The sequence below is a fragment of the Heliangelus exortis genome, chromosome 3 (assembly GCF_036169615.1).
Source record: "Heliangelus exortis chromosome 3, bHelExo1.hap1, whole genome shotgun sequence".
Classification (NCBI taxonomy): Eukaryota; Metazoa; Chordata; class Aves; order Apodiformes; family Trochilidae; genus Heliangelus; species Heliangelus exortis.
This window is the reverse complement of record NC_092424.1, coordinates 77,029,695-77,054,139: the sequence shown is the minus strand read 5'-3', so window position 1 is coordinate 77,054,139 and position 24,445 is coordinate 77,029,695. Positions and strand designations below refer to the sequence as shown.

The following is a 24,445-nucleotide window of genomic DNA, read 5'->3' as shown; positions in this document are numbered from 1 at the left end:
ACATCTACAAGGTTTCATAAACAGCCAAAAATATAAAGCAAGAATCTAATTGACCAATACTTGTGTAGTGTGTGACATTATGTAGCTGCTTTAGCTGGCTTTGTAACATCACAGAAATCTATAACTTCATACTTCATGAGTCAGAATCAATAAACCTGCCATTACAAACTCCAAAATCAATCTTGCCTTGCATGCTCCCCCCTTTACTTCTTCCTCTTTTCCTTTTACTTCCCAGCAAAACAAAACAAACTGCTGTGAGAATTTATAATCTTTTGATCTAAGTAAAACACATTAATTAGGTACATGGATCCTATGGGCAAAATCACCCACGCTCTTCAGGACTGAGTTGCTGAAAAAAACATTTCAAATTGGGAACCTGCACCTAATCTGGTACTTTGTTGTAACCATAGTCCCCTATTCCTCTCTCACTTTTTTTTTTTTTTTAAGCTATTGTGATGAAGTTCAGCATTATTAGCTTTAGGGAAATTAAGACTACTAATAAGATTAAGTCAAGCCCTAATTTATCCTGCAGTGTCTGCAGTTCTTCTGTTCTTCTTTCTGAGAAGCTATTTTGCAATCCTGATCTCAAATACTGTTATCTCTATTTTCACCATCCTGCTGTACCTTTTACCTCCCCAGTTCAGGACTTCAACCTTGTAGGTACTACACTTCATCTATTTATCCCCTTAACCATATACCCAGATGTCTTAAGAACACTAGTACAGAAATGTCGTTGATCTCCCCCAGGAATTTCATAAGTTTAATCATTGAAAAATGGAATGTATAACACTACTGTCATTCTAAAATATGTTAATACAACAGTTCTGTCATGAGAACGATTTGTGTAATGTTTCTTTGACCTTGTAGCCCATGCTAGATGATTTTAAATCCTTACCCTTTTAGGAAGGAGGAGTAAGCTCCTTCAGATATCCTACAGAGAAAGAGGACGTTCATGGGAATAGCATCCACAGATCTTTGGAAGTCCAAGAAATCACTTACCTCCGTATTCTTAAGGCTTGTCCTAGTTATCAGAGAAAAAGGGAAAGAAAAAAAATATGTGAATAATATCAACATTTGACTACAATGATGATAGAAACTGTCCCTATGTTCCTCTTATAGGAAATTTTGTTGATCACTCAGTGCAAATCCAAGTATTTTGTTGCCAGTGGCTTGGATTTCCATTTAAGTGTCTGAAAGAATCAGCTCCAAGTACTTGAGCCATATATCAAAACAGTCCTAACAGGAGAGGTAAAAAAAAAAAAAAAAATTAATAGTATAGTCCAAAATCTCAAAAGCAGACAAGAAAGTGGATATTATCTTTGATTTGTTTTATTTATAGAGTATGTCATTTCAGTATTTTTCACCAAGGCAATTCTGCTAATAGAGCTAAGATTTTATCTCACTAAATGAATATACAAATGGCATGTTTTGTACATCATATAGCTCCTGGCACTAGCTGAACCCCAACAATCTGAATACTAATCTCTTCTGAGCACAGATTTCCTGTATTTTCCTCATTATTTATTTATATTTCCAGTAGCCCAGGCACCACTTAGGATACAGTTTAATAACCTTAGCTCATACTGTTGAGCTATTAGGTCCCTTTTAGTGAGCATTTTTTTTGTTGTTTTTAGCTTTTGTTTGGTTGGTTTTGTTGCGTTTTTTTTCTTTGTCAGCCCACAGGAGCACTTAACAAATGTTAGTAAAATACAAGTTTGGGAAAAGAAGGAGAACAATGAACAATTAGCAAGTTCAGTAGCAAGCTGCTCTTGCTACACAACATGTAATCTGAGAAAGATGTTGACTTAAAATACCAGAGAACATTGAAAAGATGATGATACATGGAATGATCATTTTTTTCTTGGCATTTTTGCACTGGTCTGGCATCATTTTTGCCCATTTATAGGAAGGGTAGAACAGTTCCTCTACACAAGATGCCATGTCAGCCTTAAATGGCTTCTCTGATCTTTCCAAAAAGGGGATGTGGATTGTTTCCAAGATAAATAACTGTGCATCTGTTAGTATAACAGTGGGGCAGATTTGCGATCAATAGACCTACACATGTATCTGAAAAGATCAATGGCACCAAAATTACTGTAATGCTATAATTACCAAAAATACGCCATTTAACAAGTGAATTTTGAATGTATTTGATTCTGCCATGAAATTTTAAATGCTCCAAGTATCACTATTTCCTTCCCTTCCCCTTTCCTTTTTTTTACCATTATTTTTTCTCCAAAATATTTCTTAGCAGGAAAGTACAACTGCTGAAAGGTCAGTATAAATCATTATTTCCTCTACCTGAACAGGCAATTGAAAGAAAATTGCAGAGTATTTAATGAATTTTTGTAATTCTCTCTCCTGTTTGATAGAAACATTGCCTTGACAACTTCTGGATTTCTTGTAATTCCTGGATTGATTGACTTTCTTTTCTCTAATTGTGCACCAATGGTGCACACCAATTGTGCACCCAGTACCCAATGTGTACTGGGGTTGCTACTGAGATTTCTGAACCGAAAACAGTATTGACTAATGTTTCTGATGTGTTTTGAACTTTCTTTATAATGACATCTGAAACTAAGAGGAAGTATGATTCCAGTCAAATTTAATGACTGACTGACTAATTAATTGCAATAGAACATGGAGCAGAACTTGGACCAACCAGTCCTCAGTAGACCACATGCATGTTCTCCTTTCATTGCTTTGGAAACTCTTCAGATTACAGAACACAGACCATGTTTGCTCTGTTTTCTTTGTTCCATCAAATACTGATGATGCAAGAGTAGAAAAGGAAGGAACAGTGTAAAAGTGTACAGCAGCTTATGCAACGGTATTAACTTTAAACACTGATTATAAAGCTTCCTCTCTTGCATATTGTACTACTATCTCTGGGAAAATAAATTGCCACTGAATTACACTGTGAAGCCTGTGAAGCAACTTCAGAGAACTTCACAGCAAACTCACACCTATGCTACCATATGCTATGAAAAATTCCTTTTTTGCACAGGATGGGAAAGTGCTGTCCATAACAAAGTTTGTCCTAATTCTATAGGGATTAACTACTTGTCTACATTGGATTAAAAATCTGAACTCAAAAAGAATGCAAGGAGCTTGTAGATCTCAGTATTTCCCCTTCACATCAAAACACAAAGCATCCATAGTTATTGTCGCCAGCCCTCAATAGCTTTAGATCTGTTTCCACTCTGTTAGTAATGTGAGAAAAGGCCTCAGAAAACACATCTGCTACTTACATGCATGTAGTAAAGTCAATGTCAACTTGGCCAGACGACAGATATTTTGTTTCTTTTGGGAGGTCTATAGGTTTTATGAAAAAACTGTCAGCATCTCACTTTGCACTGAAGAAAGAGGTAATTATGCTTTTCATTCAATGCATGCAAGAGAAACTGCATATGCATATGAAGTCTGATGTTCTTGTGAGTTATTTAAACCATGGAAAAGGGTAAATTTACACCCAAATGGAGATGCTATGCCACTAACAGTGACTTATTGGCTTGTAAGGGACAATAACAATCCAAAGGAAGTGAAGAACAGGTCTAGCTGAACATTCTGAAGCTGTTGTTACAAATTAAATTATAGTAGTAAGCCAGAAATATTTGTCAAATTAGTTAATGGTAAATCCACTGTCATAACACCAATCTCTATCCTTGGAGAGGTGAGTAGGAAGGTTAGTGGAACTGTCACCTTGGACTTCTGGCAGGCAGACTCTGACCTGTTTTGGAGACTGATTGGTAGTCATTAAAAAAACCAAAAACAACAACAAAAAAATCTGGATGGATGGGCCTAGATAGTTGTGGTGAATGAAGTTAAAATCCAGCTGGAGGCTGTTCACAAGTGGTGTTACTCAGGGCTCAGTGCTGGGACCAGTTCTCTTTAATATCTTTATTACTTATCTGGATGAGAAGATTGATTGATTTGCAGATGACACTAAATTGGGTAGGAGTGTTGATCTACCTGAGGGTAGAGTGGGTCTACAGAGGGATCTGGGAAGGCTGGTCCAATGGGCAGAGGCCAATCATATGAGGTTTAACAAGGCCAAGTATTGAGTCTTCCACCTGAATCACAAAAACCCCATGCAATGCTACAAGCCTGGGGAAGAGTGGCTGGAAAGCTGAGGAAAAGGACTTAGGAGAAGAGGTCTACAGCAAGCTGAATATGAGGCAGAAATGTGCCCAGATGGCCAAGAAGCTCAATGATATCCTGACCTGCATCAGAAAAAGTGTGGCCAGCTAGACTAGGGAATTGATCCCTGCCCTGTACACAGTAGTGGTGAGGTTGCACCTTAAATACTGTGTTCAGTTTTGGGCCCCTCACTACAAGAAGGGCACTGAGATGCTGGAGAAGGGCAAGAAAGTTGGTGAAGGATCAGGAAAGCAAGTCTTATGAGGAGCATCTGTGGGGACAGAGGTTGTTTAGTCTGGAGAAAAGAAGGCTGAGAGAGACCTTATCACTCTTTACAATGACCTGAAAGGAGGTTGTTGTGAGGTGGAGGACAGTCTCTTCTCCCTAGTAAGTGATAGAACAAGAGGCAACAGCCTCAAGTTTCACCAGGGGAGCCTTAGGTTGGATAATAGGAAAAATGTCTTCACTGAAAGGGTTGTCAGGCACTGAAACTGACTGCCCAGTTCATGGAGTCACCATCCCTGGAGGTTTTTAACAGATGTGTAGATGTGGTGATTAGGAACGTAGTTTAGCAATGGGCTCAGTAGAGTTAGGTTAATGAATGGATTGGATGATCTTAAAGGTCTGTTCCAACCAGTATGATTCTGTGAATAAGAAAAGGATTAATAAGTAAAGCTAAATTATAAGGGAATTTGTTTTTTTCCTCAGTTTGTTTTTTTTTTAACACAGGCAGGTTTCTCAGTAAAGGCTAAACTTTGTCATCTTGACTTAACACCAGGGATCTTTTATTTTTAGGCCAGCTCTACTGATACCTTGTACCATGGTCTGATAACGCCTTAACTACTTTCAAGAAAAGGAAGCATTTGGCCTCTGTGCATTGGTTTTTTTCACCCTTTGTGATGTCCTGCTTTTAACTTAAAATCACAGTGCTTGAGCAGTGTATCTGTTTTCTTGTGATTGCAAGAGAATCTTGATGAGAGCAAAGTTTCATCACTTCTCCCTGAGGATATGGCTTTTTTCAAAATATGTTATAATGCTTCCCATGTCCCTGGAAAGATGTTTTCTGAGCAAAATGTCAAGATTTGCAATATGAAAACCGTTTCCCACCTGTTGAAATTGCAATGGTTAAGACATGAAAAATATTTCGCTAGTCACAGAAATATATTCTTTTTTGCCAGTGGTAGGTTGAGATTTCTAAGCATGTGAGTAACTGCTGCTTAGTCTGCTGAGGAACTGAAAAGCCAGCACAGGTTTATGTGCTGCATAGAGTAGCTTACAACTACCAAGGTAACAATAGTGACTTTTTTTTTACTTAATATCTTCAACTTATACTCCTCTTCTTCATTTATTTCAGAAGAGTGTCCCTGCACAACTTTATGAAAAAAGGAATGTTTTTTCTTTCTGATTCTAATCTGGGAGGACCTCGTAATTTTGTTTGTCCCCCTGCATCATTTTGTCAAATGAGCCATTAAAATTACATGAAAGAGCTTGAAGTTAAAAGTGTTCCAAAATATATCCACTGGATGTATTTCCAGTGATACTGCTCCCAGCTGCCTGGGAATCAGAAGCTTGATTTCGCATCCCAAACTCATATTCTTGCCCATTTAAACAGAAACCCCATGAATAGTAACTAGTAATTAATAATTCTCTCCAACTTGTCATCTCCCTCAGTCCCTGAGAGAGAGATTGCTTTCCCAATCAGCACCATAAAATCTGTAAGGAAATAACAATACATTGTGGATAATAACTGTGGATATTATCTCTTCCGTGTTGCGAGTTATTTCTTAATGTTGAAGAAAAACATCTGACAATAAAATAAGTTAATGTGTCCTCTGTTCCCCTTCCCCTTGCCTTGTTAGGACTCTCACTGGGTCCAAAGAGCTATTGTAGAAGAAAATTCTATACATTTTTCTCATTCTTAAATTCTAGTATTAGATATTGGTATCCTGTAACTAGGACATCATGGGATAAATTCTATTCCAGAATATAAAGTAGACCCAGAACAGACCCAAAAGTTCCTGTCCCTCTAGAACTGTGAGGTCAAAACTGCAGATACGTCACTATCTGCCCTTCTTTTCCAGAGACCACCAAATTCAAAGCAAGGTTTGAATATGTATTACTAGTTCACTGCCAAATAGCTCATGATGTTGAAAGCTGATTATTACTTTGTTGCATGTATATATATACATATATATATATATAATATATATAGTTACATATGCATTGCGTTTTATATGTGAATATATATTAATGTGTATACTGATCATAGGATGCTGGTTTATATTACCATCATGTTCATTCCTATTGCCTTGCCTGGTCCACAACTGAACTCTGCTAAACATTTTGAGCCATATACCACTGGGATTCCATATGTATTCCACAGTCTCCCGATGCACAGAGAATTGCAAATTTGGGAATTTAATAAGAGCATCATGACATTGAAGGGCATATTTCAGGAAAAAGACTCACTTTTCCATACCATGGGCACAGTATTTTAGATTTTTGAGAAAATAGGGATTTGAATATAAAAATACATCATGCTGCCTCATTTTGAACAATTCGTACTGTGAAAAGAGTATGAGTTGAATGGATAATCCTAAATTTATTAATAAGACATAGATTTTTGGCAAAAAAATGGAACAAAGAATGAGTATACCTTTAAGAATATTTATCACTTCTGTCTTATTTTCCATGACAAGGTCCCAGAGTGCTTTAAAAACATCAATTAATCCTACTTGTCTCCTCATCTACTTCAAATGAGTAAACTGAAGTTCAGAGAGATTAAAGGTTTTCTTTATAATAGAATACTAAATCAGTGGAAGAGCTGAAAATAGAATTCAAGAGTTTGGATGAGAAGACCGTATTATACAAAATTTTCATAATGAAATAAAAAATGTCTTAAATATCAAGGAGTTTGTCATAGGTTCATAATTGGATCCAATCTAGTGAAAACAACATTTACATGCTAGTGGGAACAAAATTTGTCTTTGTGATGGAAGTATGCAAATTGTATCTGGGACTGTTTTCCAGTAATAACATGTCTGTTTGTGGGTAAAAATAGATTATTGAAAATTGTTTGTACATCAAAGAAAAAGTGATAATTTATGGTTTTATAGATCCACATCTAGGTATGCAAATATCAATATAAATATACACCTACAATGAATATAAGCATGTTATTAAAGCTAAAAATACAAGAAGAACAATGTGACTGAAAATGTTAAAAGAAAATTACAAATTACATGAAAAATTGCACAAAATCAAAATGGCAAATGTATTGCAGCAGTAATCCTGACCACGAATCCAGGGACAGAAAACAGTAAGATGCATTTATTTTAACTGAAAATTTATTTCAGTTTTCAGATATGAGAGCAACTATTTTTATATAGCTGTGTTTTCTTTTTAGCAAGAGCATATAGTGATGGCCAGAATTAAAACGAGATAAATTTAGGATATTTATTATTTTTTAAACTGACAACACCAAACCTTTGGTGAACTTCAGTTTTAAGCTTCAGCAGTTCACAAGCCTCGTGATGTTTTTGTTCTCAGAGATTTATTTGGCTATATTATATCTGGCACTAGCTAGTGAACAAGTAACAACATTGCACAGTGGTGACTGCATGATGCTGTCTCCATTCTCACTGTGAGCTGAGCAAAGATTGCTATTTTATGTATCCTTAACAGTTTATTCTAGTGGTGGAAAAATAGTCTACTAAGGCTGTCACATATCGACAACAATGAAAATAATATTAATCAAGGAATCTTCCTGTGTTACTTTTGGAAAGCTATCTGAGAAGTTAAATGTGTTAAACAGACATCTTGGTGGTTGTGTGGGCTTATCTCATCAAGGCCTCCCAGAGTCAGCTCAGCACTCAAGTGTTAATGACCTTAGCTACAGATATTGGGTAAGGATTTCAGTGTGTTATATTGCAATCTCCCTTACACCTTGTCATTTCTCTCACACATTTTGTTTGTTTCGTATCTCAGTAAAATTTCAGGCAAACTTCCCTGGCAACTGCCAGCTCCTGCTGCAATATGGCTGTCACCTTCACCCTCATCCCACCACAGTCAATGGAAAGATTTCCATTGATTTCATCAAGATCTGAATCAAGGCTTTGTGTGGAACGAAGGTCATTTGAGCCTGCACTCTCCAATATTCCCAGTAAAATCCTCTTGGTCAGATAGCAAGCTTAAAATCCAATTGCCAGACTGAAACACCTGAACACAAGCCATTTTTGATCCACCTGCAAAATGCAACAATAGCCAGTAACATTACTATGATAGGAGAAAGAACATAAGTGAGTTCTTTTCAAGTTTTTTTTGTTTTATTGTGGTTTGGGTTTTTTTGTTTTTTGGGTTTTTTTTGTTTGTTTGGTTTTTTGTTTTGTTTTGTTTTTTGCTGCTCTGTTTAATTAACCACTCATTACTGTAGGTTGTTTGATATCAAGATAGAAAAGTTGGTAGGTTCAAGGATCTCAGGTGAGTCTTATTTATATGAGGTAGGAATTATATTCATTTACATATGCATATACAATACTCCTGTGACAGTCCTTTCATTTGCACAGAACAGGGACACAACTTGATGTGAAAGTTTTGGGAATTCTCATTCTGAAATGACATGAAATGAAATTACATGAAAAAAAGAAAAATTCTGGAACAGGCTGCAAAGGGAAGGGGTTGAGTCACCATTCCTGGAGGTATTTAAAAGGCATGTAGATACTGTGGTGCTTAGAAACATAGTTTAGTGATGGACTTGGCAGTGTCAAATTGAACTTCATCATCTTTAGCAAGCAAAACGATTCTGTTATCCTATTCACTATTTCTTTCATTCACATGGGTGGAATACATCTCATCTAACCTTCAGCCATGTACAAGTTTAACCGCATCACTTGAGATTCATCTGCTGCCATGGGAAAGAAGAGCAACACATACTATTTTAAAACAAGTAACTCCATGGAATAAAGTAACTAAATGGAACGAACCACCCTTAATAAACCATGTCTTTCTTAAGCACCTAAGTAATTAATTTAAGCTAGACACATAGATTCTCTGTCCTGCTATTGATTTTTTCTTCAAGAGAAAAATAAGACCTTTTCTAAAAACAAAGTTCAATAAATGTGACTGCACATAATTATGTCTGACTAAATGTATATATAAACATAAGATATATAATGCATAATTAACATAGTCACATTAAATAGATTTATATGCATATTTAAACTTGTTACACCCATACCACCTGTGTCTATACATGTGTGATCAGATTTTTCAGATTACTTTTATAGGCAGTGACTCAGTTTCCCTTAATGACAGTAAGTAACCTATGCACCTCTTTTTGTGGCCTCCTAAGTATTTCATAAAAAAAATTACAATGATAAGAAAATCTGAAGTTTTTTTCTCTTTTACTTCATCTTCCTTAAAAATAAAGAACGAATTCAGTCTTCCCTGTAGTTGTCTGTTTTCTTCCTCACCAATCAAAATTATCCACTACATTTTTACTAAAGCAAATAATAAATAAAAATCTTGGAAAATGTTCCTTTCAAATTTCTGATATTCAGTACATTTTGAAAAATAGTATTTGTTGCTTTTTGTAGTACTATCAACAGACAAAGTGTCAACAGATTAATTTTTGTGTCATCTGTGTTCTTAAACAGCAATAATAAGATCTTTCTAAGTTCATCTTTTGTTGAGAAAATTATCATGACAGTGGAAGAAACAGTTCATTAGCAAGATGATAGAGAAGGACAGCAAATGCACTGTAAAGTAGCAGTCAACTTTACTTTCAGATTGGTATTAAATTTCAACCAGATAAAATGAGTCCATTGAAAGTGATTCTGTGTGGTTGTTTTTCATTTTTAGTTTTGCATTTGAGTTAGATTTGAATCTGACAAATGAGCAGTGCTGAGACACTGCAATTAACATTTCCTATAAATGTATTTAAATTAAAAGAGACTTGCATCTTTTTTTTGGCTTGCATTTTTCCTCCAGATAAATGCTAACCTTTTATGAGATTGTTATCATTACCAGTAATTGTTAACAATAATATTGTTAATACTAATTAGCAAAAATGCTCCTCCACACAGAGAAAAAAATAAGCCCAGCTAAAAATACAAGCAAGGTGCTTGTTAGGAACCTGATCAAACAAGCTTAATTATGACCCCCAGATAAAGGAACTGCCATTAAGCCATTAAATTATCACAGATAAGGCACACTCTCAGTCACTGTCTGATGATAAATTGTGGCTAACAACAGCAAGGAAATCAGAGCCTGAACTACTAATCCTTTTGAGGTTTGTGATGAGCACCAGTTCCCCTACTGTTTTGCATCTATTTATATTGCACTCAGAACCCCCAAATGGCCTCTGCTTATCTGCAGCTCTAGATAATTTATGCCTATTCGTGTGTCACCTCACAGCAGAGGCTGTTATCAGGAAAGAGGAGTTTTAGGAAATCTGATCCCTTGAAATGCTAATCCTCTGGAGATTACTGCACATAAACAAGTTTTCTGCTGTGATTTACTTTTGTTTATTGGTAGCAGAGGTTAGCACTTTACGATTGCCATTTCAACAGCTACTTAGTTTAGGAACACAGTGATCATTTAATGTGCAGCATTTTCACATTTGAAGTCTAGAAGTCAAAAGGCAAGATAATTTTTATTCATATGTAATGTCTTTAAAAAATAGTAAGTATTTTTATTACATGACAGGCTGATCTTAAATGTCTCATTCTTTAGACCCTAATCCAGGAAAGCTCATACCCTTCTGTGTAATTGTAATTATATGGGTGATCATAGTTACTTTGATGACATATTCTTGTATTTATGTGATGGTCTGCTTAAGAGACTTGTTGGACTAGGCCTCAGCAATGAGATACTCTCTTCATTTGTCTATGATGGGTACTTTCTATACTGAAATGGTTACTGAAGAGAAAGGATGTATTATTTGGAATTTTGTTAAAAAGCTTTTCCCCTATCTTAATGCTGTTGAATTGCTAAGAAACCTTATCTTCTAGAATTTGATGGAGTTATTTGGATGGTAGTTAAATGTTTTGCTTCTTAGTGCTACAGAATAATCCTAAATGAATAACTACCAAAGCCATGAAATCCAAACATGCCTGTTAGTGTAGCATAATGAAAGCTCGGACTGCTGCTGAAACAATGCCGCTGAGAATAAGTGGAATAAACACATAGTTGCTAAGAGTTTCCAATTTCCTTTTTTGTTGTTGTACTCAGGTTCAAGAGTCAGACTGGATGAGATCAGATCAAGTGACATGACTGATTACTAATTAAGCAAACATTCTGGTGGTAGCAGTTGGTGGCAGCTCCTGAGATACAGCACTATGTGGCAGAAGGATAAAGAGAGGTAAGAAATTAAGTTGACCTTGAGATTTCATTACGTTTAATGTCACCTAATAGTACCTGATATTTTAAATCCTGGTTACATTGTCCTTACTAAATCCATTCCCACTAGCAATCATGACTGAAAAAAAGGAAAAGTTTCAGAACTTCTGCACTGTTTTCTCCTTTGGGAATACTTTAGTATAAAAATGAACATGAGGGCAGACTGGAGGGAAGAAAATGGGAGAAGCAATGCCCCTTATTTTCAAGGGTAAAAGAGGGGTTATTGCATTACTTTAATGTGTCCATTAATATGTAACTTTGAGGGTTTTTTTCTGAGGTTCCTTGGGGGAATGCAGTTAGTCAGCAATTATGTTAATCTTCTCCAAAAAGTAAGGGAGCAAGGAAGGGGTTGGAAAGTAAAGATGTTCTTAAAATAGAAGCAGTAGATAGAGACACAAATAGGAAAGCAAGAGTGTGGATTACATCGCTAAGTGCTTGCTTTTGTTAGTTTTAGAAAATTACATCTCTGTCCATATGGAGGCTTTTGAGTAATTTCAATTCAGATATCAAACAAAAGAAAAGTTTTCCTTAAAAAGTTGTTTAAATCTGAACATGCCTGTAGTTCTTGAGTAGAGGAAACAAAGATAAGACCTCTGGATTGGTCTCTCTATGTCTGATTTTCCATGTATACTTTAATGTCTGTGGGCACTTGTAGGTAGGTAGAGAAAATTTCTGGTAAACTTAAAGCAAGATGTTTTTATCTTTTGCCTAAGAACTTGGTCTAGACCTACCCAAAGATTTATACACCTGATTCAGTAATAATTAGGATGTGATGATGACAATAGTGTCTAAATCCTTCACTTTCTTTTTTCTCTTCAACCATCAAAATGGATGTACAATTTATCACTCTAGAGAAAAAAACCACCAAAAATATACTGAATGGATTAATATGACAATTCCTGCATTTTTTTGTGATTCTTTCCCTGTACTCACTACTGGTGAGGCCACACCTTGAGTACTGTGTCCAGTTCTGGGCTCCTCAGTTCAGGAAGGAGATTGAGGTGCTGGAGCAGGTCCAGAGAAGAGCAAGGAGGCTGTGAAGGGATCCAGCACAAGTCCTGTGAGGAAGGGCTGAGGGAGCTGGGGCTGTTCAGCCTGGAGAAGAGGAGGCTCAGAGGAGACCTCATCACTCTCTACAACTCCCTGAAAGCAGGGTGTAGCCAGGAGAGGGTTGGTCTCTTCTCCTGGGAAGCTACCAGTAAGACAAGAGGGCATGGACTAAACCTCTGCCAGGGGAGGTTTAGGTCAGATATTAGGAAGAAATTCTTTCCGGAGAGGGTGATCAGACATTGGAATGGGCTGCCCAGGGAGGTGGTGGATTCTCTGTCCCTGGAGGTTTTTAAAAAGAGACTGATCATAGAATCATAGAATTAGCCGGGTTGGAAGGGACCTCAGAGATCATCTAGTCCAACCCTTGACCCACTGGAGCAGTTGCTAGACCATGGCACTGAGTGCCACATCCAGTCTTTTTTTAAATGTCTCCAGGGACGGAGAATCTACCACCTCACCGGGCAGTCCATTCCATAGCCTAATCACCCTCTCCGTGAAGAAATTCTTTCTAATATCTAATCTAAACCTCCCCTGGCGCAACTTAAGATTGTGTCCTCTTGTCTTGTTGGAGGTCATCTGTGAAAAGAGTCCAGCTCCCACCTCGCTACATCCTCCTTTCAGGTAGTTGTAGACAGCAATGAGGTCTCCCCTGAGCCTCCTCTTCTTCAGGCTGAACAGCCCCAGCTCTCTCAGCCTCTCCCCATAGGGCCTGTGCTCGAGTCCCTTCACCAGCCTGGTTGCCCTCCTTTGGACTTGTTCCAGGGCCTCTACATCCTTCTTAAATTGAGGGGCCCAGAACTGGACACAGTACTCGAGGTGTGGCCTCACCAGCGCTGAGTACAGGGGAAGAATCACCTCCCTGGACCTGTTGGTGACGCTGTTTCTGATACAGGCCAGGATGCCATTGGCCTTCTTGGCCACCTGGGCACACTGCTGGCTCATGTTCAGTTTCTTGTTAATGCAGACTCCCAGGTCCCTTTCTGCCTGGCTGCTCTCCAGCCACTCTGTCCCCAGCCTGTAGCGCTGCATGGGGTTGATGTGGCACTCAGTGCCATGGTCTGGTAACCACAGTGGTAGTGGATTAAGGGTTGGACTTGGTGATCTCAGAGTTGCTTTCCAACCCAGCTGATTCTATGGTTCTTTATTTTTCAGGGATAGATAATTTTAATATTTTGTACAAGCTTAAGACTTTTTCTTTATTCATCTACGAATGAATCAAAAATCTACTCTTTTCTATTGCTGTGAGCCTTGCCTATTCTTTCTGTAAGTTATGGTTTGAAGTTTTCAAAATGTCTGTGCTCTGCGTATATTAACAAATCAATTTTCAAAATCTAGATGATAAAAATACTTTGTAGTAATTTTATATTGCTTAAAGACATTACTTCTGGCTCTAGTTATTGAGCTGCAATTTTGAAATACTGTTATTGTTTTGGGGATATCTACTTCAACAGTTGACTTCATAATCTTTTGAAATATTCTACTACATCATAGTTTGAAATATTCTTGTCAGTTAGTATTAATTATGACTGACAACAATTTATCTTTTAAGTCTCACTCAGCTGAAATATTCAGTAAAGCATATAACCAATTCCTTGGAAAACCTGCCTCCAAAATGACCATCTTAATTTGTTTTCCTTGAGACTTCAGCTTCAATAAGAATTTTTGTCCATTGCTTAAAACTTTATTTGTAAAACTAAAGTGGACTTTTCTGACTACTCAGGAAAGTGCAGACTAATGTGTGTGCATAAGAAAGACAGAGGTTGAGCGTGAAAAAAATCAAGGTCCTAGATGTCAAAGAAAAAGCGCTGACTTAAGCTGTTTCTTTTATTTTAAATACTTACATACTTATTGATTTATTTATTTTTTTAAATACTTTTAGATACCTGTTTGTTTCTGCAGTTTGTAATAATCTGAAAATTCCCACATTTCAGATATTGGAAATCAATACTTCAAAGAGGTTAGATTCTAATAAAGGGATTCAAGTTATGTTTAAACTTCTTTTAGAAAATTTGGTACAAAGTAATGTTACAGGAAAGATTTGAAAGGTTTTGACTTTACAGAACTAGGGAAGATGATTTTTCTTTTTTTTCTCTAAAGAAACAATAATTTCTCACTTCCTAAATTCTGGGGGGTTGGATTTGAACAAAAGATTGAATCAAGTCCATCTTTCAATGATGTAAGTATAGTTTACATACAAAATGTAAAAAGTCAGAAAAATCTTAAATAAACCTGAAGCCAACAGCCAATAAGGTGATGCAAGAACAAGTCAAAGTGAATGTAAAAGAAAAGCTAGAGGCAACTGAAAAAGGAAATGGACATTCTGTCTTTGATCCCAGTCTACACAGAAAGAAAAGAGCTAGGAAGGGATGGTGAAATGTGCTGTGAGCAAAGAGTGAGCATTACTAAAGGCCCTGGTGTAAACATGCAATGGTAGAATTGGCAAAAAATTTCATACACTTGAAGTTAGTTCTCAGAATATTTCAACCAAGTTTAAAGCCATAGTCTTTCTAACAGTTCCTTCATGTCATGGAGTATATTAAATCTCCTAGAAGTAGCTTTACTGATATTTGGCATCAGTGCATAAAAATCCACTTGCTTTGCTATTTAGTCATTGCATATAAAAAGATCTGTATCTGCCCTGTACATAGAAGAAAATAATGATTGACCTGGGATTTGTTAAGAATTTTTCTCTAATCCCAGGTTTCAGTTTGCTCTCCTTTATTTTACTGCTGCTTGGAACAGTTACTCAATTAATATATGTCAATTAAGAAGCAGAACCCATTAAACTTAACATCAGCAATACAAAAAGATGCTGAAGCAGTAGAGAGACTGGGCCAACATATTCGTCTAATAAACTGCAGATGTAAGAAATTAATTATAAATGTAGGAACTAGCCTATGTCAATATAGATATTTATATATACATGGTAGAGATAGAGAAAGCAATCATTCAGGGGTTATTAATTTTTAAAATGTTGTGTGGCGGTTTGATTTGGTAATTAGTGTAGTCTCTTAATTTTTGGCCTATTAGTCCCCAAAATTCAACTGATTTAGTGAAAGATTTTCAGGCATCTGCACTGTAATGGAACAGATGGAAATTCATTAAACTTTCTCGAGGAACATAACAAATCTCCTCTGACAGATAGTTCTCTTTTGTCTCTGGCCAGCCGAGTCTAGCTACAGTTTTTAAGATAAATACTTTCATAACTACAGAAAAATAAACCTAGTACTACATATTGCTGTATTTTTTTTAGCAGAGGCAAGTGGAGATCTTTCTAAAAAAACAAATAAATAAAAAAACACTTAGTTCTTCCTCTCAAATATCCAATATGGGACTCAGCTTGAGAATCTCCAAATGTCAATCATCACCTATGTACATTGTTTGCTTATTTCCCCCACTCTCTAAGAGTTCTGGCATGTTACAAATACTGATAACTCATGGGGCCTACTCACCTGCCTACAATTACATACTCTCAGTATTCACATAAGGTTATGTGGGTCATGGCGTAATTCTTGTCTAGAGAACAGATTTTTGAGTGTTACCAAAATACCATTACAGTGAAATAAACCATGGGACAAACAGGAGTGATTCCTTTTGAAATATGAAAGTTTATCAGACTTCTTAAGTTGGGGTTCAAATTATTCTCACTGCTTCAACTGCTATTATAACAGCCCACAGCTTGGAGCTGCTATGAAACAGAAGTGGCTAAACACAGCCCTGGGTGTTCAGACTGACAGGGTACTTCCCTTAAGTCCACTCAGTTGTTGCCTAGCCCTGAGAGCTCAGCATTTACTGAGACAGAGAGAAAGAGAGGGATTGTCAACTTGGTGTTGTAGTTTGATGCTGGAATGCACTGCAGGGAAGAGTGGGATACACAAGAGGAACAGCTGCTGCAGGAGAGATGCTGAAAGTCTCGAATCTCAGCCTTTTGTAATCCCATGAGTAAGGAAATGTTGAAAAAATATACCAGTATCAGTACACGATTCGCTTGTTTTATATCCCCCATCTGGCTGTTTCTCCAGTTCACTTGACTGCTCCCTGCTTGATACGCCAGTGTTGGTGGAGGCTGTTGCTAAACACCCAGCTGTCCTCTTCCAGTGTGGAGGGATATGACTAATATGGGTTTATTGCTTCTGCGAGGAGTCAGAGCATCTATGGAGGCTAAAGACTATTCCTAAGTGCATTTTATGGATCTAACCTTTAGCAATTTTTCCTTCTGAAGGCTGTATAACCACTCTGTCAGTGGGCAATAAGACGGTCTAAATTCTACTTTCAAAGGTTCTAATTAATAAAAGAGAAATGACAATAGCTTGAAGGCCTCCCTCCCCCACCCTGAAAAACTGCAGAAGCGAATTACAGCAAGTGGGCACTTAAGTGTGTGCAAAAACTCCTGGACTGAGGCATGAATTAAAACAAAGGATTTAAGCAAAGTACTTTTATTAGTAGTAAAGGGAAATGTGATATCTAAGAACTGTCAGATGAGAAAGTTTGATACAAAATTATTTTTAAAAGTTAAACCAAAAGCTGGCTGTAAGGAACTGCAAAATTATTTCACAATTTTGAATGCCATTGGCAATAAAGTGGTGATGAAATTTGATAAAGCAGAAAGAAATGCATGATGCAAAAATAAGTCTAACTATACATAAGCAGGCAGAGATTATAAACTAACTATTGCTTGGGAGAAAAAATAATTAATATTTGACAGCTCTGAAAACATCAAGTCAAACACTCAGTATCAAGTCAAAGTGTGAAACAGGGTATTTGGATGATTAAGAAAGAAACTATAAACAAAATAGAAAACATATATACCACTGTATAAATACACTGTTCGCTATATCACTGCATAAATACATCATACACTCTTATGTTGAATAACTCATGCAGCCCTGGTCATTCTATTTCAGAAGAAAGAAGGGCAAGACAGAGAGAGAAACAGACAGAAGGAGGAAGTAAATTCACAGGATCTAGAACAAATTCAGGCTATTAAACATAGTGTACCCCCTGATTTAGGAAGCATTTGAACTGTACATATTAGATACAGAGCCCTGAAGATGTCTGGAAGTCAACAGCTGTAGGTGTCTCTAATCTGTGGGGGACAGAGGAGGCCTTGTGACAACAGGTCTGTACCCCTACAAGGAAGGACACCTGCCAGGTACCCAGGGCTACAAGGACTTGTGGTTTGAGTCAGTGCAACTATTCTTACATTATGCACAACCAAAGGTCTTGTTGGAAAATCTGACAGATAACAACAGGAAAGGATTGGTAGGAAAAGTATAAGCAAGGTTAAAAATACAGCAAAATAACTGCTTTCCTTTACTCTCAGGATACATAGTCATATTTTTCTTTTTTGTCTTTTTTCCTTTTTTTTTTTCCTTTTTTTTTTTTTTTTTTTTTTCCTTTTTCTCTAGTCTTTCTTTAACACCATATGGCTACTGAGGTAGCTGGCATTAAATCCCTTCCCAAATCATGCATCCAGTTCAGTGTTTGAATTCAGAAGGTAGGTCAAATTGCAGTTTTCAGAGTTTATGACACCTTTCCAATTGAAATTATGTCTTTTTTTGGTAGCAGAGGATGGGGAGGTGCCACACAGTCAATAGATAGGTACACACATCTTCCATATCTGCTATCATGACAGAAGTAGGGGCAAACTTATGAATATCTGGAGCTTGGCTAAAAATAATTAGTAGGAATATCAACTATGTTTTGATATTGCTATATACTGAGTCTATTATTGCAGAAAGTTGCGTGGAACTGAATTAATGGAGTTCTTTCAAATATATAAATAAATTTATGCAAAAATTTCTGTGTTATGGGGAGAAGGTGTGACACTGCTTTACTGTTTCTTTTTCAATGATACATGGACTGCTATAAAACTTTGATCTACATTTGATTGTAGGAGGAATTTAGGCAGGGTAGATTTTGTAAGTTGACATCATGGCTATATGACTTCAATCCAGTATTATTTCAATAATAGTGGAATGAAAATACTCAGGTGGGAACTGCTGAACATTGTGTTAACTTTCTATACCTGGTATGTTCTTTTGCTGCTGAAGTTTCTACATTGACAGAATAGATCCTGTAAACTTCATTGCTAAAATGTTACCCTGAGGTGACAAGACTTTAATTAACTTAAGCAAAGTTCAAACTGAAGACAATTAAAAAAAAAGGTACTTGGACATTGCTGCTATTTGAGAATGCAGGCAGCCATTTACCAAAATTTTCAAGCAAATGATGGACAAACCAAACCTGTTAGGGGATTTTTGTAATATTTTAGCTATGACTTTCAGTTGTCTCCTCCTCACATAGATGAATTTTTTTAATCCTATTCAGAGTCACCAAGATGCTCTTAAATGAGGCTGTTGTCTCCACTAGACTATACTTTAATCATTCCACTTCTAGAAGAGACTGAAAATGGGCATCATATTGATAAACTGTCACAACAACCAGCTTGGTATCACTCTGGTGTACATTCAAGATGAATGACTCATGCAAAGCCATTTTACCCTGAAGGAGAAGAAAAATTTATTCAGTGCTATCCTCTAAAACTGAGAAGAAAAAGCACAACGGGTAACTAGAGTACCCTAAATATCAATATTTTGCCGTAAGAAGTACCAAGCAAAAAGTGTATATATATATATATTCCAAAGTAATAGAACACCACATTAGCAGTAGTAGTGTCTCAACTGACATATCAGTCCATCTAGTACACTATAACTATGTCTAAAACAGTTCCACTGGAGACAGAAAGATCTGAGCCTTTCCAGTGTGCTTTCTGATAAACTTTCCCAGGCAAAATGAAAAATCTGTGAGGAGGATTTAAATGGAGACATATTCTGAAGAAAAAAAGTAGGTGATTTCTTGTAAGCAGATCTAGTTAAGAATTCTTAAAAAAGTTGGCAAAATGCCTTTTCTCAGGGAGACATAGAAACTGGTTTTGCTCTTTGCAGACAAAGCATTAGACATGTCTGATCATCAAAGCAGAGGAGAAGGAAGTGAGGAAGAGATTAGACTGGCCACTTTTCAGCTTTCTTATTCTTAAGGAATTCTTAACTTGGAAATCAGGATAGTTAAAAATGTCTATGAGACTGAAAATGGTAATTTTCCAGTTTCCTTTCAAAAAACACATCAATTTTCTAGGAAAAACAAAAGTAAAATGAGCCAATCAAACATAAGTAAATAATATTCCCCATTTTATCAGAATTTTTCATGAAGTTACAAAGTGTATTGTTTTTCCAATGAGAAAATCTCCCTTATATTTTTCTGAAATACTCAAATTGCTATTTTTAAATTTAAAAGGAAGTGCTCAAATATTTTCCCCTGTTTCCATTTCACCATTAATGTTATAATTTCTGCTTCTTTCTGATCTAGAATAAAAGGACATTTTAAAATGTCCTGTATTGGGTGGAGTATCTTAATTTTGCTGCGTATTTCTCAGCAAGACTTATTTGTAAGTAGTGGCAAAGACTCCCACTGATTTATTGGTATGAGAAAGACTAACAGGATGTTTTCTGTCACTTGCTACCAGCAGCAGCAGCAGGAATAAATCTGTATCATCCCAGCTTAAACTTCTTCCCCAGCATGGCCTTTGGAAATGTTTGATTTAGCTGCTTCTCCTTCTCCTTTGCTCTTCTATATACATATTTTGTGTATAAGAGGGGAGCTAGGAAGAAGATGGGGAAGCAGGGTTATATTAGTGTGAGGAGTTTCCAGGGCAGGCTTCCAGGGCAGCTTTGCTGGCTCTTCTCTGCCTAGCAGCATCGCCATGTCCTGCTTCGCCATCATCCTGAAATCATCATGCTCTTCAGATGTGGTCTTTCATTGTTGGCATTAGTCATAATCCTCTGTTTGTCAGGTGTGTGTTCTGGCCTCTCCCATACACCTCTGTTTACTCTTCCTCCTCTTGCCAGTCTGTTCCTCCCTTCTTCTCCATTCCTTTCCATGCTTCTTTTCTACATTTCCATTCTCTAATCCCAACTACAGTCCTTATGCGCTTTAAAAAAATGCCTCATAGCGTTCACTGTGCCTCCAAACCAATCTCATGATCTTATGGTTATAACTCTTGTTTTGCTTCCCCTTTCTGCTTCCTTTGTTTCCTGCCATTATGTCATTTCTATTCAGGCTGGCATCTCTTCTGGAAAGGGATTTTTCTTGTTCTCTGTTTTGCAAAGCACCTGGCATGTTTTTGATTCTGTCAAACAAATAATAACAACAGATATGAAATTGGCAGTGCAGCAGAATCCTGATATTAGGAAGTAATAGAGGCAAATTACACTATCATTGTCATTGCCATGTATACACCACTACTAGACAGAAATTCTCATTGACTAGCTAGGTAAACATCAATAAACTCAAAGATTCCCAAGCAAACACTTCTAACATGAAGGAAATGTAGTTGTGTCTCATGTTGGATCTTAATGAGTCACGGGGTTATACTTGACAATTTCAGTATTTGAAATAAAGGAAATAAATGGATGAGGTGCAGTTTTTAGATGGTTGTGAGGGTATAAAATTAAAGACTGGGAGATGTAGACTCTTTAAAAAAGAGGGAAGCAGGAAAAGGGTGGGATGGGTGTGTTCAATTTATCTCTGCTTAATTAAAAAAAAGCACACACATGGTAGTTAGCTTCTAGTATGCAAACGATAAAAGTAGACTCTTCTTTAGCCTAACTGAGAATATCAAATCTCAGTATTGTTAAGAATCTTCTAAAGCATCTTAACTGACTTGTCTCAGTCATTACATGATATTAGGCACCCCAAGACAATATTTATGTTACTTGTGTTGCCAAAAAAAAAACCAAACAAAAAAACCCCCAAAGTTTACAAAAAAAGGAAATAAAAATGTGGATTTTACTGTACATTTAGTGACAGGCTAGCCATTTGAAATCTCTAAAACAATATAGCTTCAGAAGTACTGGATGATGCAGGCCAGGCTTAAATAGAAACTATTTTACATATGGTTAACAATCTCTTAAATTACTTGAAAATTCCTGAGAGAAAAGCAATTTATTACAGACATTGAGACAAGCCAATGTAACACTACTACTAAAGAAAAATAAACCAGCAGAGGAGTATCCCTCTGCCATACCAACCAATATTCTTACAGCTGATTCCAAAGAAGTATCTGTCATTTCGGCACATGGATTAGATCAACAGTGTGAATCAAAGGGAAGAGATCATTCAAAAGAAGAGCATCATTAATACCTTGTTTCATGCCATTCATCTCTGTCACCAAACTGGACAAAATGGGAGCAGATGTTTTATGATAAAATGAGAAGAGGATCTGACAATAATAATAGCCATAATGTCTGAGACTTAGCAAAAAGAAAATGAAAAAAAGAAAAAAAAAGCTAGAGGAAACAGTCCAATGGAAGGACAGAATGTTTTTTTTCTGTCTCTAGTGTAGTGTCCTAGGGACTAATTTTATGTGAAAGGAAGGTTTAAACTAAGCTAAATCTCACTTCTGTTAGTTTTTTCTGCACCTGCCCTTTGAAACCCTTGTAATGGAAGGAATGCGTGAGAAAAGAATGCAGAAAAAAAAGAACTCTGAGGAGAAATCCTTTCCAAAAGGAAGATATTTTTTTTTATTCTGGTAGTTAGATTTTACTAGTTTGACAGCAATTAAATCTTTGAATTATTAAAAATTATTGACACTGAATTTATTCAAAGCTACATGCAAATGGTAGTCACTAATAGTGCTTAGATACATAGGTATTAAAAATCTCAGACTACATTTCTATCAGCTATTCTACTATTGTAATTTTTTTGGTCATCACCAGGATGAAGGTCTCCAGATCTATGAATTAATTTATGTATAATGTGGACTGTGGCATAGCTTTTCTGTGAGCTGCACCTAGCTCTTGTGTCCAAGTACTGGGTTCATTAGGGCAGAGATCAGGTGCAAGCTAACAAGTATGGAACTTCAAGAAATGGGAGGTGAAGATCCTCAAGTGATGCATGGTAAATTGAATGGACTATTTCCTTGAATCTGTTGGATGCATCTAGTATTTCATTATCATAATGCTTCATCTCTAGCTGCCTGATGGCCATTGTCATTCCAGGCATGACTTAGATACTCTATTTTCCTGGGAAGAGAGAGAAATTTAAAATGGTTTTCAGAAACTGAAGGCTGGTCAAAGTAGATAAGGCAGCTGACAATCCCTGCTGAAGGGCTTGTTATTGGTTTGGATATCTATATGGTCAGATTTAGTACTTATTTGTCGAGTCTCTGATGCATGCCAAGGCCATAACTGTAGTCAATAATGGGACCAAACCAACATGTGCACAAGCTCATCCATACCTTAACTTTCACAAAACCAAAATTTGATGAGAACTAGTACCTGGAACACTGAAAGAGAGTTCTGGGTATCCCAGCAAGTCTAGATGTGTCCTGAGTAAACTACTTCCAGGGATTCACAGCCCCAAACCTTCACTGAAAGTAGATGGCTTAATTAATTTTTCCAATGGGAAGCAAACATAAAATAAGGATCAAAGATATTGTATACATTTTACCTAAAAGTGGAGCAATGGCAGAAAGATAAGGGACAGTGTGGGGCCCGCAGACCAAGATGTTAGCTCTTTTGAGACATGACAGGCCTCTCCAGCTCTTCCCTTTTAAAACTTTATTTTACACAGAACAACAGTCTCATTGTTTCCAGAGAAGTAGTCTAAACACCAGTTTCAGAGTAAGAGGGAGGGGACTGATGGAAGGGAAAAGTGCTTCAGAAAAGTAAGAGACTATACAGTGAAGGTGGAAATTGCAGAGGTAATTTTGGATTAGGTTTAGCCTTATCAGCCTTCTTCCCAGGCAAGCAGCTACATCTCAAAGTGTTTGGCATTATGTGAATACCTACAGAATTTCTCCTCTTCTCACACAGAGAGTGAAAGTATCATATTGGCCTTCTCATATCACCTTCCCACAGACCAAAGGTGTAGAGTCAGTCTTTGATATGTATAATTTCCATGTGTTCTCAGAAAAGCAGTAGGTCACTCATCAAATCACAAAAAAAAAAAAAAAAAAAAAAAAATTGAGGTGAGCCTTCCTGGAAACAGGGGAAAAATGATGCCAGATAGGTGTTATACTTTTCAGGGCTGTGTATCCTGAACCAAGGGTAAGCCATGATTCTGCTGTCAGTGAGCATGAGGAAGACAGTCTCTTGGGTTGCTCTGGCATTTATGCTAGAGAAGGAAAAAGAGTGAGTTCAGTAACAGCTGGACATCGCTTCTGTGAGATATGTCCATAATTTCAGCAAATGGCTTCTTCCAGTTTTCATATTCATCTGCTTACTAATGCTCACTGACCTTAGCTAATGAGGGCTTCCATCACCAAAAGGTTGTAAAACCAAAAACAATTGCAAAACCACAACAGAACTTATGGTCTAAGTACTGCCAAATCTAATATTCTTTTTTGCATAAATACGGTGTGATGGCTCTATGATAGACATGTAGATGCATAACTATGCTATGATACATGGTTTCTGGTATCTAAAGTGAAGCGCTTTAAATTTAGAACTAAAAATTCAACCACCTGTAAAAACATTATGAAATATATAATATCCATTCCTCTACATTTTTAAATTGAAATAACTTGACAGCATCTGATGCTAAAAAAAGAAGATAAATTCAGCTTTACACAATCTTACTTCAAAATACAAGTGCAAAATGGCACTAGCTGCTTCAAAGGCTTACTTTATAAGGATTTCTTTTTTCCATATTTACTAAGATACTTTCCTATAGTGAAAGCAGGTAAATTTCTAGGGAATATCTTCATTTTTTTTCAGCAAATGATTCAGAAGCAAAGACTTGGGTTAAGTAAAGCATTACTTTCCACATGATTTCCATTAAGCCAGTTATGTTAATT

At 36.7% G+C, this 24,445-nt stretch overlaps 1 protein-coding gene across 4 annotated transcripts in view; it reads right to left on the bottom strand.

The window, feature by feature from the left end:
* Positions 1-876: 876 nt before the first annotated feature.
* The window catches only part of EPHA7 (EPH receptor A7), a 181,353-nt gene continuing 157,784 nt past the window's right edge, over positions 877-24,445 (bottom strand). For 2 of the 4 annotated variants that reach the window (XM_071741305.1, XM_071741306.1), the window contains exon 16: positions 17,009-20,776. In XM_071741305.1, coding sequence (XP_071597406.1) covers positions 20,581-20,776 — 196 coding nt within the window. In that variant the 3' untranslated portion in view covers positions 17,009-20,580. Of the gene's footprint in view, positions 1,022-17,008; positions 20,777-24,445 lie in introns of those variants that run through there. The other 2 variants (XM_071741307.1, XM_071741312.1) reach the window with 2 other exon arrangements.